This window comes from Mustela putorius, unplaced genomic scaffold, assembly GCF_011764305.1.
Source record: "Mustela putorius furo isolate JIRA1106 unplaced genomic scaffold, ASM1176430v1.1 tig00000129_pilon_pilon_pilon, whole genome shotgun sequence".
NCBI classification, from domain to species: Eukaryota; Metazoa; Chordata; class Mammalia; order Carnivora; family Mustelidae; genus Mustela; species Mustela putorius.
The window spans coordinates 6245945-6265664 of NW_025421290.1; the positions used below are offsets into that span (position 1 = coordinate 6245945).

The 19720-nt window shown below is 37.3% G+C and overlaps 1 protein-coding gene and 1 non-coding gene across 2 annotated transcripts; both read left to right on the forward strand.

Moving 5' to 3' along the window:
• The first annotated feature begins 303 nt into the window (after nt 1-303).
• On the forward strand, nt 304-15257 carry TMX1 (thioredoxin related transmembrane protein 1). The gene is made up of 8 exons (XM_004738774.3): nt 304-543; nt 3869-3984; nt 5711-5756; nt 7975-8103; nt 10319-10364; nt 10465-10566; nt 10680-10746; nt 13487-15257. The coding sequence occupies exons 1-8, from the start codon at nt 392-394 to the stop codon at nt 13660-13662; spliced, it is 834 nt and encodes a 277-aa protein (XP_004738831.1). The 5' UTR covers nt 304-391; the 3' UTR covers nt 13663-15257.
• On the forward strand, nt 4090-4222 carry LOC123390536. The gene has a single exon (XR_006605088.1). It is a non-coding gene; the product is annotated as a small nucleolar RNA SNORA70 (small nucleolar RNA).
• Nucleotides 15258-19720: the final 4463 nt, after the last annotated feature.

A 19720-nucleotide genomic window follows, 5' to 3' on the forward strand; every position in this document is an offset into this window, starting at 1 on the left:
GGCTTGGGTAAGTATGAATACCAATTATTTGGCGCCAAAATGCTGAAACAGTTTTAAAGCCAGTCGTCTCCGAAGCCCCTCCCCATTTCCTACGCCACGCCCACTGCTTGCGCTTCCCCTTCCCAAAAGTACTGGGGCTCAGGAGGCGGTGGGAAGAGACCGCTTTTCTGTCATGCGCACTAGGGATAGGCGCGCTTTCCGCTTTTCCACAAACCCAACTCACTAGGACCCGACCTCGTCATGCGCATTGAGAGTTCCCAGGAACGCGCGCGCGTGCGCGCTGACCGCGCGGTCAGGCGCATGAGCAGATAAGCTCGTGAGGGCGGAAGTGAGGAGCGGCTGCGCGGAGGTGGGGGCTGCCGCGCTTGCTGTTGGGTGGGAGAGCTGCAGTATGACGCCCTCCGGGAGTCCCGTGGTTCCCGTGGCAATGATGCTGCTCTTGCTTTGGGGGGCTCCTTGGACCCACGGGCGGCGGAGCGACGTGCGCATCATTACGGACGAGAATTGGAAAGAGTTGCTGCAAGGAGAGTGGATGATAGAATTGTGAGTGTGGGACCGTTGTCTCGGGTCCCCTCGGTGGGCCGGAATGCCAGTGTCCTAGATCCGAGTCTGGACACCCCACTTCACCTGCATTCACCGCCTCCTGCGGGTCCCAGGTTCTCCAGTACTCCGCTCCGAGCCGTGGAGCAGGCGTCCCTGATTCTTCAGATCCTTTAACTCCTCTTCGGATCAGCTTGGTCCCACCCCCTCCTCGTTTCTTACCGGGGAATATGAAGTTTCTTCTAAAATGTGCACCGTAGTTTTGTTTTTAGCGCCTAAAAGACGGCGTTCAACTTGGAATTCACTCAGCTGCTCATGAATTTGGGGGTGGAGGTGGCTCGTTTGACTAGTTTCTATACAGTTACTTATTTTAGAATAATTCTTCACAATCTAATAGACTTACCTTATATCAAACTTTACAAAACAGGAAATTGAGCTGAACCTCGCTTCTCTTTTTGTCTAGTTATCCTTTAAAACTCCATTTAAAGGAATTTGAGACTCCTTTTTTATTTTATAGATTGGGTATATTTTTATTTAAGGTACTGAGTAAATTCAAGTTGGGTTATTGTTAAATTTTCTTTTCTCCTTCTCCGCATCTCAGTTTTCCTTTGGATGTGTGTTTTTGCAAAGTACTGAGTATCCTGGATTGTTACTCTTACCTCCAAGTGATATTGCTTTAAAAAATTAATGTATGAGTGTGATTATAAACTCTTAAGACCACCGGGTCATCACTTACTTTTCAGAGGAAATCATATATTTCCGGGGATTCTCTTATAATGTCTCTTCTGCATAGGTAGAAAATAAACCGCCTGCTTTTGCTATAGTTGCTAAATTGGTGGTGGTGGTATTACTGATACAAACACCACTACTGAGTGTTAACTGTACTAAACACTGCTAACCACTTTCTATACATTATCCTATTTAATTCTCTACAAATTCTGTAAGATGGGTATTATTTTCCTCTTTCTACAAGTGAGAGAAATACCTAAAGGCATCATTAATCTGGCCCAGTATGGCAATACTGGCTTCCTTTCTGTTTTCAAAGCCCAAGAGTAGGTATGCAATAATTGTTAGAACAGCCCCCTTCTTTAACAGAGTTCAGTGAGTTTTTCTGTATGCTTGGGTTGCCAGTTAATGGATGGAGGTGGATGTTCCTAAAGGAGAGTGCAAAAGGCCAAATCAATAACTCTATCGAGTCATAAAATCGAAAAGGCACAGAACATTTATATGGGGGAAAAGATAGGGAAAAATGTTTATGTAGTGTGCACGTAATCTGTAACTTAGTGAAATGAATTTTCAGACACCATTGAAGCTACAGGAGAGAGGAAATCTAATCAGAGACAACATTGGGTTTTTGTTGTCGTGAATAACTTGTTTTAGCTTGTGTCAATAAAATATTCATAGTTTCATGAATATTAAACAATAGTGATTATGAATTTATATGCAAAATACAGTCAAGTAATACATGAGGTTTTGTGTTTTTTTTTAAGATTTTAATTATTTATTTGACAGACAGAGATCACAAGTAGGCAGAGAACCAGGTAGAGAAGCAGGCAGAGAGAGAGGAGGAAGCAGGATCCCCGCGGAGCAGAGAGCCCGATGCGGGGCTTGATCCCAGGACCCTGGGACCATGACCCAAGCCGAAGGCAGAGGCTTCAACCCACTGAGCCACCCAGGCGCCCCTACATGAGGTTTTTTAAATTTAGCTTATTCAAGTAATGCATGAATTTTTTTTTTTTTTTAGCTCATTTGATCAAACTATACAGTGGTAAAAAATTTATTAGATTTGAATTTAGAACTGCTCTGTGAAATTAGAATATACCGATTCTTTTTTTCCTTTAGCTTTCTGAGTTTGAGGTTAAGACTTTAAAATCATCTAAGAACAAAAGGAACCTGAAAACAGCCCGGTACTAGTCCTGTTGATAGTCTGCTCTTATTACAAGTTTGTTATTTGCATTACATCCATCCTGATCAGTTTTTTTTACAGAGATACTTACAGTGAAATATAATCTCTTGTTAAGGATTTGGATTTTTATGTATGGTACTAGTCTTGTTTTATAGCGCCAGTTACTTTTAGGAATTCTATTTTCATAAAATAAGTTCAAATATAATGAAATCTAGAAACTGTACTCTTGTTTTCAACAAGTACTCACTTTATTCTTCTTGGTTCCATTAAAAAAAAACAGGCAAATTAGAAGATGATATACAATAAAGTGAAGAATAAAACCCTAGAGAGAAATCAGGGCCTTGAAAGATGTGGAATATCAGAGGAGTAATTAAAAAGCTAATAAACTTACCCATAGATTTGTAAACCCGAGGTCTTAGAAACTGGCTGACCAAGGGCTGGCCAAAGGAATTTTGTTTGGCTTGCCTAGTGTTTGTGTCTGGGTTAAGTTTTGAGGTAGCATTTTTACATAAAAATGGAGATTTTCAGCTTCTTTTAAATAAGATAGAGCTGCTACCTAGCTATAATTCCCTTCCTGATGGTCTTGCTGAGTGATGGTTCCCCTCTTTTTTTTTTTTTTTTTTTAAAGATTCTATTTATTTATTTGACAGGGAGAGATTACAAGTAGGCAGAGAGGCAGGCAGAGAGAGAGAGGAGGAAGCAGGGACTTGATCCCAGGACCTTGAGATCATGACCTGAGCGAAGGCAGCAGCTTAACCCACTGAGCCACCCAGGCGCCCCGATGGTTCCCCTCTTAAGTAGGGCCGTGCATTTCCTTGTTCACCTCAGCCCTGGGCACTTCTCTATTTTTCCCGTGTGTGACTCCTGTAGTGCAAATTGTTAAAACCAGTGAACTCCAAATTTGATTTTGAGGTTTCTGGTGGCCACATACTTAGGGAGATATTCAAAGGTTTTGGTTTTGTTTTTGTTTTTGTTTTAATTGAGAGAAAGAGCACATGTCTGGGAAGGGGCAGAGCGAGAAGCTGACTCCCCTCTGCTGAGCAGGGAGACTGATGCATGGCTTGATTTTAGGACTTTGGGATTATGACCTGAGCTGAAGGCAGACACTTAACTGTCTCAGTCACTCAGGGACCCTGAGAAATTCATAGGTTTTTAAAGAGCTGTTTTGCATGTGAACTTAGGAACTAATTTTTGTGGCTTAAGAACTTACTCTCAGAATTATTTTTCTGTGATTAGCGTTATCATTTAATTTTGATTTCCAGAATGTTATACCCACAGTTGAAACTTTTTCATCTTCACAAAATTAGTCACTTTGCTATCTTGTTTTTGTATAAAATATTCTTCATGAACTATACACTTAGAATTTTTATCTCCATATGATCATATTAGAGTGCTTAACTTTTTTTCTGTTCTGTTTCTCAGTTACGCTCCATGGTGTCCTGCTTGTCAGAATCTTCAACCGGAATGGGAAGATTTTGCTGAATGGGGAGAAGATCTTGAGGTCAATGTTGCAAAAGTGGATGTCACAGAGCAGCCAGGTACTGTAGGTCTGTGGTTAGTCTTTGCAGATTGGGTTTATAAGTTCATCCTGTTTGCCACATCACTTGGTCTTAACTACATTTCATTAGGTTTTGAAAACATAACTGTACTACTTAAGCTGACTCACCCACCTCTCTGAGGAGGGATCCTTGTGCAGTGGCTGTAGAAAGCAGGTCTGTGGTTGTATATGCAGCTCATTCCTTTTATGTGTTGCTCTAAGGGACCTTGGAAACATTACCCTCTCCTCATTCTTGCCCATTTAACTGCCCCTGATCTTTCTTTCCTTTGTATCCCAGGGCCCAGATTAGCGTGTAAGATGCCTTTAAGAAGTCCTAGAATACTGTGGATGCCAAGCCATCATTTGCATCTATACCAAGCTTCAGAATAAGAATCTGGTTGAGGTTCTGTGTAGAGCCAAGATCATGTTCCCTGACGAGTGATCCGAATTTCTGAACTGGGTTTCAGATTTAATACCTGTGATTTGAGGACTTGCTTTTAATAAATGGTTGTATATTTTAATCATGGTTGTGGAGTCAGACATACTCCTGAGTAAGTGGCAGGCCTGTTCTTAAGGACACTTCTTTCTTAGGCCAGCCTCATCATACTTGCTCTTGGTCACAATAAACCTAGATTGTTGACTCTGTTCCCACCCCAGATGGCAATAATAGCTAAAGTTTATTGAGCACTTACCTAGTACAGATACTGCTCCGAGTGTTTTGCATTTATCCTGTATAATCCCATATAACCTTGTGGGGTAGGTAATATCCCCATTTTACAGATAAGAAAACTGAGGCATAGATTAATCGTTACTTAAGTTATTGCCTAACACATGGCTAATTTTTTTTTTTGTTACTCATCTTATAAAAGGTTCAAAATATTCTCCATTTTTTTTTTTTTAAAGATTTTATTTATTTATTTGACAGAGATCACAAGTAGGCAGAGAGGCAGGCAGAGAGGAGGAAGCAGGCTCCCTGCTGAGCAGAGAGCCCGATGTGGGGCTCGATCCCAGGACCCTGAGATCAAGACCTGAGCTGAAAGCAGAGGCTTTAACCCACTGAGCCACCCAGGCGCCCCAAAATATTCTCCATTTTTAACAAACGTTTGACTCTGCCTTTGTTTTTCGAATTTCAAATGCAATTTCATTTGATTTTAGATGTTTCTAAGACTACTGTTAAATTGTGCTTCCCCATTACTTATCGCTGGTAGTCTTATCATACAGTGGTATAAATGACCAAATGTTAATAAATACATATTCAGATCACTTAAGTAGTCAAACTTTTATGTACTTCTAGTTGAGATAATATACAATAGTGTTCATTTTTTTTAAAGTTGCTTTCAGTATGTAATTGGGATTTTTTTTCATTGTTACAAAGCTCAGCTGTTTTTAGGGATAATTTCATATGCTTTCCCCGTTAGTATTTAAATAATTCAGAATCAACTTTTTTTTTTTAAGATTTTATTTATTTATTTGACAGACAGAGATCACAAGTAGACAGAGAGGCAGGCAGAGAGAGAGGGGAAAGCAGGCTCCCTGCTGAGCAGAGAGCCCGATGTGGGGCTCGATCCCAGGACCCTGGGATCATGACCTGAGCTGAAGGCAGAGGCTTTAACCCACTGAGCCACCCAGGCGCCCCTAGAATCAACTTTTAAGTAGTGATTGTTGGCTCATATAAAAACTGTTGTGTGTTCTTTCTTGTATTTATTTTTAATCTTTATCATTTTTAGGGCTGAGTGGACGATTTATCATAACTGCTCTTCCTACTATTTATCAGTAAGTATTTGAAGATTCTTTGTTATGGAGAAGGATGCATCATAGTATAATGAGAATAGTAGGCCTCTGGCCTGGATCATGTTTAAAGAGCATTATATTCAGTAAGGCTCATTTTGCTCTTAGCGCTATCCTAGGTGTCTTTAGGTGGATGGATGAGGTATCAAACTGTCCCTGGTCTCAGAACTTTGTAATTATTTTGGAGGGTGTTCACATGAAATGGTGTGATACCATATAGCGTAATAAATGATTATGAGCCCAGAGTTGTGTTAAGTCCTGTAGAAAGCTTGGTGAGGGAAAAAAAAATCACTGGGTTTAGGGTGGTTCCTGGAGAAATGGGGATGTGAACACAACCCTGAATTTTCAAAAGAGTACAGAAGTAAGCGTTCCATCCTTTGAATAATCTCATGAATGGTCATAAATAGGGACATGGTATGTTCAAAAATTGGCTAAGAAAGGGCTGTAGCTCAGTCTTCGGACAGTAGTAGGTGAAATGACAGTGCTAAATTGGAATGAGCAAGATTATGTAGTTTCTAGTATCAGATCTTTTAGTTTGAATTTTTCTAATAAACTGGGGATAGGAAATCTCCATTCTGTGCAGGCATACCTCATTTTATTGTGCTTCCCAGATACTGCAGTTTTTACAGATTGAAGATTTGTGGCAGCCTTGTATCAAGCCAGTCTATCCACCATTTTTCCAGCAGCATTTGCTCACTTTGTGTCTCAGTGTCACATTTTGGTAATTCTTGCAGTATTTCAAACTTTTTCATTACTCTGTTTCTTATGGTGGCCCATGATTACAGCTTGGTGAAAACTTAGATGCTGGTTTACATTTTTTAGCAATAAAATATTTTTAAATGAAGGAATATACTTTTTTTTTAAAGATATACTGCTATTGCATTCTTAATAGACTATAATATAGTAAATATTTACATGTACTCGGCAACCAAAAAGTCTTGTGACTTGATTTATTGTGATAATTGTTTTACTGGGGTGGGACTGTGATACCACCAAGGTATGCCTGTACCTGTCTGATACCTTAAAGTTCATCTAGCTGGTGAGTTGAATGCCAGGAGGTACTTCTCATTTCAAATATGAAAGCAAGCTGGCAATTCTTTGTGTGTTTATAGCACCTTTTTTTTTGGTCATCTTTTTTATTTTCATGTTAATGCCTGTTTCCCTCTACCTTTGTATTCTTCCCTACTCCCTGTGTCTGTTTATGTCACCATAAGTATTACTGTCCCTTTTCACTCAGTCCTTTTCTCCACATGTCCTGATGTGGAGAAACATCATTAACTGGTGCTGATTATTTTTATCATCTTCCTTCTTAGTTCTTAACATCCCCTGAACTTACCTGGAATTTCCTGTCTTTCTTTAGCTTACATTGTTTATCATGCCTGTTCTTTTGCCTGTTGAACTTCTACCTATTTTTCAAAAGCAGCTCAAATGCCATTGCCTTTACAAAAAGTTTTTTTGGGGGTGGGGGGGCTTTTTTGTGGTCTTTGACTCTGAATGACTGAAGGATCCTCTAACCCTACTATAGGTAGTAGGGAGCTCTTGAAAGTTTTTGCACTTATGTGATAAAGAGAGAAGTATTCTATAGGATTAGACTGGCAGTATTATTGAGGGTAGTTTGGAAATAGTGAAGATGTAAGAGTAGAGAGAGCATTTTTGAACCTATGAGAACTCCATACACAGGGAATGGGAAGGAAGGAGGGGGCTGTCAGGAAGAATGCAAAGTAGACTGTAGAGTAGAATGACTGAAATAGGAAGGGAAATACGATCAGATACCTTCAGTAATTTAAAGTAGCATGGTTAAGATGATGTTATTAGGGCTGAAAATACCAGAAAAATGCCTTAAATTTTTTAACCTATATACTTAGAAGTAACTAGTAATTAATACGTGCAGACACTGTTCTAACAACTTTTCGTAGTCATTCCTTTATAAGGGCATCACACATTTATTGAGATATAATTGATTTATTATTTCATTGTTTTATTATTTGGAAAGGTAAGACTAGTCTGAAGGCTTATGATTGTTTATAACCTTGTTTAAATAAATTTGAAGCTAAGATGTTATGAGTGCAACTAGTTTGTTACTTGTGCATTATTAATGATTTTGAATATAAGGATTGATTGTAAAATGAGGTTAAAAATAGCAAAACAAATACAAAGTTTATTTATTTGGTTCTGTTTAATACATGATTCTGGTCCTCTTTAGTTGTAAAGATGGTGAATTTAGGCGCTATCAGGGCCCAAGAACTAAGAAGGACTTCATAAACTTTATCAGCGAGAAAGAGTGGAAGAGTATTGAACCTGTTTCATCATGGTTTGGTCCAGGTTCTGTTCTGTAAGTATGAGGATTTTTCTTTTATTTATTTCAGAATTAACTGGACCAGTTACATTTTGTAGAAATAAAGCATTTATAGTGGGTTTTAATTCTTGGACCCTTAAGGTACATTCATATTTGCTGTGATATTTTTAGTTTTTTTCTCTTCTGAGACAAAAATACTTTGATCCTTGTTAAGCTAAAAGGAGGAATTCACTAGAATTGAAAGGCTTTTCAGGAATATTTTAGCTCTGTGGATTATGGTCATTTTTTTTTTAATTTTTTATTTTTTATAAACATATAATATATTTTTATGCCCAGGGGTACAGGTGGGTGAATCTCCAGGTTTACACACTTCACAGCACTCACCAAAGCACATACCCTCCCCAATGTCCATCACCCCACCTCCCTTCTCCCAACTGCCCCCCCACCCCCAACAACCCACAAACCATAAGTGACTCTTAATCTCACAAAACAAACTGAGGATTATGGTCATTTCTATCATCAGAAACTAATCAATCGTCCTGAGCAGTATGATGGGTAAAGTTATCATTTGAGCTTAATACTGAAATAAGAAGTTTTAAACATATACCTCCTCTTGCTACCTTTAGATTTCAGTTCTTAATGTGATTGAATTATTCTACCCATCTGAATGGGTAGAACAAAAAAATAATGAATAATAATGAATGTATGGATGAATAGTGATCCTAATGGCCTGAGTAACCACTGGGCTTAATATATATAGCTAGATATATGGAGTAGTAAGAATTGGAGACAGCTAGCATATTTCCTGTTACCTGTTGGGGTGTAAGGCCTCACAGGTTTTTGAGAGACATCTAGAAATAACTGAGTTTTGCTGAGGTCCTCATGGACTCATGCTGGTGTGATTAAGCTATCTCTTCCTATCTTCTCACCACACTTGCTCTTGGAGGATGGGGGGGGGGGGTTGTTACACAATGGTCTAAGAGAGAAAAATGCTGTGGATTCTGGGAGTGGAGGAAAGATGATCCATAAACAGTATATTGAAATAGAATTTTGTCTTTAGCACCTTTCCCTTACATCTTTCTTCCTGTGAGAATCTGAATTGAATTGTCCTGTATTTGTCTGAATTCCGCCTACTGAACCACCATGCCAACCCAGTTAAGGCACCTAATATTCCTGATAGAGCCTAATTAGTGCTGACTGTAGTGAGGCTATGTAGTGCTTTGTTTCAGTTCCTTGTTCCTCTTCCCATTTTGCAATTTAAACAACAGAAGGAATATGATTGAATCACTTTTTTATGTTGAACGAAATGCAACTGACTGTTAATTTGAAATCTCATAAATGATTTCTCCCTTCTCCAGTAGAAGAAGGGGTTGCTTGTAAGTTTTTGTTGAATCCTCAGGGATTCAACAGTCCATGTCTTTGGTCTTGGTGGACCAAATAAAAGGTATTTTCAAGTGTTACTGTGGTCACCCCCCCCAATGATGGGCAATGGGTTAGGTGATCCTGCGTACAGGAACTTTCGCTTAGGTGTGAATTAGTTTATGTGTTGGTAGCAACACCTGCACCGGAGGGGAAACAGTTGGGACCCCACAAACCCTTTTAGTTCTCGAGCATACATTTCTAACTGCCCATCTAAACTACTTGGGTTTATGTGAAAATAATAATTATTTTTATTTATATTATTAGTATTTATTTCCTGTGTAATTTCTTTGTATATCATTAAGCTATATCAAACTAATGTATTATAAGTTTTATTTAATTGTAATACAAAAGGGGGTTAATTCAAGGATCAGTTCCACAAGTGCTCCCAGTTCTTCCTTCAGAATCCCTCTTCTGGTCATTTTTTGAAGAATTTTAAGGATCAATAAGAGTTGCCATTGGCTTACAGTACACTTGACTCTAACTGGCTCCATAGAGCTTGTAAGCTGTTATTCAGAGTATATTGGAGAAATCATCAGGTGAAAGTCTAATGGCAAAGCAATCGGGAAAAGGAAAAAAGTTACCAAGTGTTTTATTTATGAGGACATCACATAGTGACAACAATTCAAGATTAATTTTCATTAATGAGACTTTTTAATACAGGCTTGAAATCAGTGATGTATCACTAATCTTGATTAACACTAGCAATAAAATCTATCATGTCAGAGAAATTATAGAAATTTACCCAGAAGGGAAGGTATAGATACACACACGTTCTGCTTCAAAGCTGTGCGATTTACTCAGTTTCTCAGGGCTCTCTCCTTTCTTTCAGGATGAGCAGTATGTCTGCACTCTTTCAGCTCTCTATGTGGATCCGGGTATGGGCTAAAGTTTTATTTCTATTCTTAACATTTTTGGCACCACCCCTTTATTTTAAACAACCAGGTTTTTAGTTTATTTTTTTAATTTTCATTTTAGACTTGCCATAACTATTTTATTGAAGACCTTGGATTACCAGTTTGGGGATCATATGCAGTTTTTGCTTTAGCAACTCTGCTTTCAGGACTACTACTAGGACTTGTAAGTATTTAGTTTTTCAGAGTACTAGGAAAAAATCCTTTACATCTGATAATTTAATATAGTTACACTAGCTCTGTCACATACATTGAGATGTCTTCTGTTTGTTTTTTTAGTGTATGATATTTGTGGCAGATTGCCTTTTTCCTTCAAAAAGGCGCAGACCACAGCCATACCCTTCCAGTAAGTATGGTTTTTAGTGTTTATTTTTTATTCACTGTAATCCTGTTCATTTCTGTTAATACAATCACAGCTCTAACAGATTGCCCTTCTAGCTTAGTGTTCTAAATGTGGAATGATAGGTTATATTGGAAGGGGCAGGGAAATATTTATTTCATGTAAGAATGACAGCCTGGTGGATTTTGAAACAGTTATTTTCTTGGCTTTTATGATGTAGAAAATTTTAACATTGCATATAACTTGTAGATATTTAATGACATTGATCTGATGTCATTTTATTTGAGCCATCATATTCCTGGATCCATTTGAGTATACTTGAATCAGAAGAAGTTGAATATATTCTGCTCTTGAAGTCATTCATTATTATAATGACCACATTTGAAGATTTTTCTTTGTATGTTAGCCAAGTCTGTTTTTACGGTAGGATATTGGGAAAAGTAATTCCCGTAGCTGATTTAGGAGTGGCATTGACATGGTACTACAAGATGAGTTTATATAATTAGAAGTATTCACTCTCAAACCTGCATTTAATCTTGAAAATTACAGTGTTATAGAAGCCCCCCTCTTTGCTGTTTATAAAGAACTTTCACATTGCGCAATCCCTTTCACTTTCCTGTAACTCTGGATTTCATAAATGATACTCTTTCCTTTTTGTGGTTGAAGAAAGTAAGGCTCAGAGAGATGAAATATTTTTCCAGGGTCACACAAAAGTGACAGAGTGGAGATTAGGGCCTAAATTAGACTGTTGGCATGACATTTTCATTGTGCTGCCTTTCATGATTTAGGATTTACTGAGGTCAGGACTCGTGAAATGAAGTCAGTGGAGATTGCTGATAACTTACAGATTATCTTTTCATTTCTTCGATCATTACGTCAGTACTGAAAAGGACATATACAGGGGAAGGAATCATTTTATCCAGCAAGAGCCAGTGACCTCTAGGGAAAGAAATGCAAGCACAGATTACTTTGTAAAAGACAATTTAAAAGTTGGTGAATGTACATTTAATATTTATATCACTTGAAAAACCTTAACAAATTCGTCTCTTAAGTTATCTGTGGCACGACTGATAGATACCACAGTTCAGTGTGATACCGCACCTTCTATAGCAGGCCACATGATTTAAGTTGTTTTCTAGGATGTATTTAGCTTAGATTTTGAGTTGCTAGGGAAAGACCCAACCCAGTCCAGCTTTAAGCAAAATAGAACTTTATTGCCTCAGGGAGCAAGGAAGTCTGAGGGCAGAGATGGCTGGATCCTAGGGCTTAAATGTTAAGATGTTGTGTTTCTGAATTGCTTTGTTTTCTATGCCTTAGCTTGTTCCATTTTTGGCTCTTTTTAGTCCTTCGTGTAAAATGATTAAGCTCACAATCCAGAGTAAGGAGGAGATACACTTTTCCACTATACCCGCCTATCTTTAAAAAATTGTGGTGTACTCTACTAGTGTAAAGAGCTCACTTGTTTGGAACAACCACTGTAAATCAGGGTTTCTCAACCTGGACACGTCTCACATTTGGGCTGGTTAATTCTTGTGACAGACTGTCTTTTGTACATTGTTGGATGTTCGGCAGCATCCCGCTGGTTGGAAATACCACCACTCCTCTTAGTTGTGACAACCAAAAATATCTCCATACATTGCTAAATGTTCTTTTGGCCAGGGGTGTAGGGTGGGGGCGGGAGTGGGGCAAAATCATCCCTGGTGGAGAACCACTACTGTGAACTGTAACAGGTGCTTACCACAACTACATGCTCTGTGGTACAGGGAAGGGGCTATTAACCCAACAGAAAGAGGGGTGCCAGCCCAAACAACAGATTGTTCACCATGTGGTAATCACTTTGGTGTTTTCTTCTGCCTTGCACCCTCGCGTCTCCCTACTCTCTTCTAGATTGCCTAAGATTAGGGGCAGTCTAGGATCATTGAACAGGCTGAAGCTCCTTGGCCCAGTTCTGTATCTCTTAGTAACCTGGTATGTTCTAAGTTTAAGCGAACTATCAATAGGCCTGTTAAAAAAATGGAAAGGGTATGTGTGTGTGGACAGAGTTAAAAATTCATTGTGCTGTACTCTTAAGATTTGTACATTTTATTATTTGTAATTATATTTTAATGAAATTATGTATGTAAGGAAGAACATTTCTGAAACTCCCTGGAAAAAACCTGGATGGGAATATAACCTTCAATTGTAAATGTCTCATTCTTGTTCGCCTGGGAACTGAAACAAGGATAGTGTTGGAGTTTGTTTCAGTGTACTTGTTCACTGGAAGATTTAATAGCAAATTAAGGTGGTTCTAGTGAATGCAGTGCATGTTCTTACAGCATCCACATTCATAGCATTAATTTTGATTTATTAATTTCAGTTTGGTTCATAAACAGGCAGGTAATTGTAATGCATTTGGTAAGTAAAATGGATCTTCCTAACCACTTTTTGTGTTTATGGTGTCACTCTTAAAGATGACTTTTCCTTTTGGAAATCTAAACTTATGGTTGATAAATAAGTGGCAAAGCAGTTTGTGGGCATATGAATTATGTCTTCATTTTACTCTAATGCAGATCTGTTACAGCAACAACAACAACAAAAATCATTTCTGGTCTTGATCTTTTTTTTTTTTTTTTTTAAATGCTCACCGTGAATGTTGTTATGTTATTACTGACTGTATTCCTTATGTTGTACTTTTCATCTCAGTGACTTACTTATTTTATAACTGGAAGTTTGTACCTCTTAATTCCCTCTGGTCTTTATTTTTAAGAAAAATTATTACCAGAATCTCAACCTTTGCAAAAAGTGGAGGAGGAACAAGAGGATGATGAAGATGATGTTTCAGAAGAGGAAGCAGGAAGTAAAGAAGGAACAAACAAAGACTTTGCACAGAATGCCATAAGACAACGCTCTGTGGGTCCTTCATTGGCCACAGATAAATCCTAGTTGGTTTTTATTAATACCATAATATTTTGGCAAAAAGAGAAGATTGAACATTTCTTTTGGTTTGAAGTAAACTGTGACATGCTTGTACATTGCAGGGTTCAGTCTAGATTGTCATTAGATTGAACAGACTACCTTCAGAAAATAAAAGTAGCACTATGTAAAAATGCATAAAAATGTTTGAAATAGGATTTAAGAATGGCAGTGATGGTTTAAACAATTCTTTAATTTTTTGAAAAATGTGGTGCCAAGCAATAAGATTTCAGTATGTTTGTTTAATAATCTGTTTCAAGTTTTCTAAGTTGAAAAATTACATTTCCCGAACACTGCATTATTGAGGTAGTTAAGGAGATTACTTTGGAGAAAAAGATTTCTCATTTGGTATAATTTTTCTCAGTTTCACTGTGTGAAAAAAAGAACATATTTCCCATAAATGGGAACTTTGCCCATTGTCTCAAGAAATGTGTATTTCAGTGACAACTCTGGTGGTTTTAGAGATAGAGCCCAAAATTTCATCATATTTTTAGATTATGCAACTAATAAAAACTACCTTGCTTAATTACAGTTTTTTACATGTGATAATACAGGATATGCTACTGATTTAGGAAGTTTTTATATAAGTCGATGGTGTTGTCTTGATTCCTGTAAAGATTGGTTATCGTTTTTGTTCCCCCCGTTCAGTGTACAATTTGTATTTTTCTTAACCATGGATTACATTTTTCATTTTCCAAATTGGATAATTTTCTGGAAATATTTTTCATTCTTAATAAATAGCCCTTTTTTGTTGTTTTAAACCGAAGTGGGCTGAGGGATCCTTAAAATTGAAGAGCTGTCTACCGATCATTTAAAATTTTGGCCATTTCAGATTTTATATCATTCTGTTGAACTTCTACTTGAACTTTTTTTTTTTTTTTTTTTTTGGATATGAAGGTGAACATTCCTAATTTTTATCTGATGTTGTGGAAAAGCCTTGATATTTTACATTTTGAAAATTCATAGAAAATTAGTTTGATATAAAATAAAGTTAGCATTCTACTCAGGAAAAAGTATTGTTTAGTGTATGTTTTCAATGTATAGTCATCCTCACAAAGTTCTTAATTTTACAAAGTCTGTATATGCTTGCTGTTTAAAAAATCATAGCATTCTTACATTTTGGACATACAGAATCTGTGTTCTGCTGTACTTTTTATTGTGTTGTATTTCACAATTGGGCACATCAGCAGTATGGGACATTTAGTATGGTTTTACTTTATAGAGAGTTAGAGCACAGAATTTTTACCTTAAAGCAAAATTGGGGAGGGGTGCTGGGTGGCAGTAAGAATTGTATTATTTACAAGAAGGGAGAAAACCATAACTCAGAGTGAATCACTTGTCCATTATGTAATAGTTTCTGTAATGTCCTCTTTTGTCTAGATTCTGCTTCTGTGTGAATTCATTAGACTTACACAGTATCATAATGTACAGCAGTTTTCTTGAAAGGCCTTGCCTTTAGAATATTAAATATTCTACTATTGCAGAGTTTGGATGTATAATAATTTTGTGTTGCTTTAGAAAAATAGTCTAAGCACAAAATAAACTTTTCTAAGCACTTCATTAAAGCTGGAGATAAGTGTGATTTCTGGATAGAAAATTTTAATTACTTTGTGTTTATTGATGTTCCAATGAATAGTTGTGTCACTGTATGTGTTCTTGATCTGTACAGTCAAAAGGCTAGAGTCTTACACATCTTTTTCTTTTTCTTGAGATGACAGAAAAACAGTACTCTTTAATCAGGCATGTTGTTTTCTAGTGTTCTGGTATACGCGGCATAGATTTTAAGTTTCTAAGTGGTTAGAAAATACGATATATGTAGAAAATTAAAAGCAGCCTGAATAGGCAGAGACATGATATTTCAGAAAACATAATCTTGCATTCCATCAGGACTCTGGCATCTCTCCAGTGACTCTTAAGTCACTTTAGACATCTGAATAATCAATTTTCGGTCACACCAGCAACACGCAGAAACTATACGGGATCATTTTACCTTTAACAGATCCCTTTTGTTTCCATTACTGGGTTAACGGTGCTCTATATGGCAGTTTAGGAGAGATTAAGATGCAGTATGAGCATTCTGGAGAACTCTGCTCCCCACTCCCAGTGATTATTCAGTGCTACCACGGAAGTGGAAAATCTGATCACTCCGATGGAGAATTCAGTTCTAGCACATACTGCCTAGATATTTAATGAGCAGGAATGAGAAGAGTTGTAATGAAGAGTCCTGTGTATCTCCTAGTAGCTTCCATTCACCAGGGTTTTTTTTTTTTTTTTTTTTAAGATTTTATTTATTTATTTGACAGACAGAGATCACAAGTAGGCAGAAAAGCAGGCAGAGAGAGAGGAGGAAGCAGGCTCCCTGCTGAGTAGAGAGCCCGATTCAGGGCTCCATCCTAGGACCCTGGGATCATGACCTGAGCCGAAGGCAGAGGCTTTAACCCACTGAGCCACCCAAGGACCCCAGGATTCTTTTTCCTTCACATTCTTGCCAACATTTGCTATCCCTTCTCTCTTTGAGATTTAGCCATCCTGACAGGTGGAAGGTGATACCTCATTGTGGTTTTGATTTGCATTTCCCTGAGGGTGAGTGATGTTGACCATCTTTTCATGTGTCTTTTGGCCATCTGGATGTTGTCTTTGGAAAATTGTCTAGTCGGGTCCTCTGCCCATTTTAATCCAATCATTTTGGTGTTTTTGGTGTCAGGTTGTATAAATTCTTTATATATTTTGGATATTAGCCCATGACTGGATAGATCATTTGCCGATAACCTTTTCAGATAATCTTTTCAGTTATTCAGTAGGTTGCCTTTTTATTTTGATGTAGTTCCAATAGTTTATGCTTTTGTTTCCCTTGTTTGAGGAAACAGAAAATGTTGCTAATGTCAACGTCAGAGAAATTACTGCCTTCTTCTAGAAGTTTTATGTTTTTAGATCTTAAATTTAGGTCATTAATCCATTTTGAATTTATTTTTATGTATGGTGTGAGAAAATGGCCCAGTTTCATTTATAAATGATGCTTTGAAAGCAGTTTTCTGTCAGGATGTGTCCTTATTGAGCCTAGTGCATCAAAGGCATTGTTCTGGATGCTATTACATTATGAGATTAACATTAAAGTAAACATTTTGACTCATTTTAGGGTTACCCAGAATATTCTGATCCATCACAACAGTTTAAAGTAGAAGTCTTTCAACAAATTATTTTTGTCCAGTTTTATTGAGGTATGATTGACAAAACAAATTACTTTTGATATGGCTCTTTTATTAATAAAATGATTGATTTGGGGTGGAATTTGAGTGGTCCTACTAAGTAATTTTATAATGGTAAAAGTAAAATTTTAAGTATCTTGCAGATTTAGATTTGTATTGTGTATAAAGCAACTTTTGCATTTGTTTTAAAACCATTAAAAATAGAACAATGATAAATTTAAATTGGAACTTTGATATTACACAAGTAGTAAGGTCAAGTTATACACTTGAACAGATCTAAAATATATCCTTTCTTTTAATGATTATTTCTTTTGACTCATTAATTACAAAAGGTGGTAATGTCAGTATTGTGGCCATTAGTGAAATCAGCTGTTTCTCCTTTCTACCCACCTGGCTGTCTGTGACATTATTTTTACACCTATTTTGGTTGTGTTTTGACAACTCAAAAGACTGGTTGTATCCCTGAAAATGAAAATATGAAAAATGAAAAAAAGAAGTCAGTTGACCAAATAGAGTTTTGATTCTCTGGAATTTCTTTCAAATCCAAATATAATTAAGGTCAGTTTTAAATTGAGTGAAAATATACTTAATTTTGAAGAATAATTTAAGTAATTAAGTATTTTTGAAAAACTTTCTTAGGTTCCGTGTTTTTAATACAGTATGTCACAGAAATAAGGTTACTAGTAGATTGCGGATACCAAGCCCAGTACTTAGGAAAATTCAGCTTATTGCTACCTGAGCATTCTGAAGAAAATGTCTCTGAACTGAAGATGTTTCTGCTTCCACAGAAGCATACATACTATATACTTGGTTGCAAATTTTAAATGAAATCAACTTTATCTCACCCTCCCCCCAACCTAACTAATTCCTGAAACTATTTTAACAAATCCTCTGTTGTTCCATGAAGATGTCTCACATTCCCTCTGTTGGTTTAAAGTCAGCTCAAATCCCTTAAGTGCTTTTGGCCCATAATATTTTTTCTTTAAAAACTAAACTAAAATGTAGGTTTTCACCCTTCCCTGGCAGTTAAATCAGATTATGTCTTGTGATATTTCTTCTCACATTTATTTTATCAATTAACTGAGTGATAGAGCAAGTCACAACACATCCCTTGATCTCAATGTATGAGTTAAGTGATTTCTGGAGTTCTCTGCCTTTCACAAGATAGTCAAGGCATTCATAAGTTGTCTCTAAAACCTGATTGTCATCACCGTGAGCCCTGAAAATACTTTAGTGTGAGACAAAGCATACTCTTGGGCAGAGACTTGGCAGAAATCAGGAGACCTTAGATATAAGTCTTGTCTCTGTCCCTGTCTAGGAATGTGACTACAACCTCTCTACACTGATGGTTCATTTTTGTGAAATGAGTGTAAGTCAAGTAGTCTAGTTGTTGGATAAATTACTTTGAGGAAGTTTTTGAAATGAACAGTGAAGTTATTTGCAACTTTAGCTTCCTGGGCAGGTTTCCTAGAATATTAATGCCACAGGAATGAATACAGTTGAATAGTCAAACTGTTCATGTTGACAGTAAACTGGGTGTCACTAGGCACCAGCTTGGGTCCTCAGTCTACCTAGATGGGGGAGCAGGAAAAGCCAAAGGCTATTTAGGCTGCCTTCACTATCATTGTAAGCACTGATGTCTAGTCTACTCTCTTGACATTTACATCCTTCACAGCAGAACTGAGATTTTCCATTCTCCATCTTCTCCGCAGCCTTATTCTTCAAGAAAAGCTGACTCCCTCCTCACCTACTAGGGTTGAGTTTGGATTATTAAGACTTGATGATCCAAACCAGTGACTAACATCATCAATGGTCCAGCTTGAGCCAGTGAGGAGGTGGGGGCTTTTTATAAGGTTTCTGCTTAAAAATGAGGACTCAAAGGAGATGTCTTTTTCTTTTGGAGTTGGCTATTTTCTTAGAATTTTGTGACCACCTCACAGCCCGAGGATGAAATGAACCAATGGGGCATAGCCAAGAGGATCAGAAAAGCAAAGCGAGAGCACATCCTACCTCCAGACATCTTGTTATTAGAGGTCATTTTCCTTATTACCTAACCATGTTGAATAAGGCTTTTCAGTTACTTGTAACTAAAGTTACCAGCATGTCACCTTTCTGGACTTTGTGAGCAATGGCGTCTTGATTTGGCTTAACTCAGCTCAATTCCATGTTATTTTCAGATTGCTCACCTCAAGCTGTGTGGTTTATTTTTCTTCCCGTGACATTCCAAGGTCAGGAAGAAGAGTTATCTTTATATATGTGGTTGAAACTAATTAATGGGGTAAATCAGTTGTACTCCAAACAGGTTTGGTAATGAAAAGTTAAGAGAGTATAGTTTTCTTTTGGGGGAGCTTTTTTTTTCTTTTTTTTGGCTCACATTTTTGTTACGTTAATGTTAGGATCTATAAGCATTAGAGATGAAATCCTGGAAGCTAAAAATTGTATGTTGAGTGTAAGCATAGCTAGCCGTGTAGCATTCACTCAGGTTTTGAGCATGAAATAGCCGTGTTAGGCTTGTAAAATCCTCTTTTATTTGGATTTTGTGTTTAGTGAGTAAAGCTTATATTTGACAGCGACTTAAGTTTTCTACTGAGAATGAGAATATGAATTTGAAGATGGTAAGAAGGAATTATTTTGCCATTCTGTTCCATTTGAGGTGGAGCAAATAAAGGGCGAGGTAATAAAGGGTGAAGTTTGTTTATGTCTTCTGGAGTGTTTCTCTCTTCTACGTTTATTGTTTGTTGTCAAGATTAAATGAGAATGTATGTGAAAATGCCAGTCATAACTTAGCACATGCAAACGGCTTGATAGGGAATGTTTCTTAA

Coding starts and splice junctions, on each gene's coding strand:
- TMX1 (XM_004738774.3), top strand. CDS start 392: ATGACGCCCTCCGGGAGTCCCGTGGTTCCCGTGGCAATGATGCTGCTC. Junction 544..3,868: donor GGAGAGTGGATGATAGAATT/GTGAGTGTGGGA, acceptor TCTGTTTCTCAG/TTACGCTCCATGGTGTCCTG. Junction 5,757..7,974: donor GCTCTTCCTACTATTTATCA/GTAAGTATTTGA, acceptor GGTCCTCTTTAG/TTGTAAAGATGGTGAATTTA.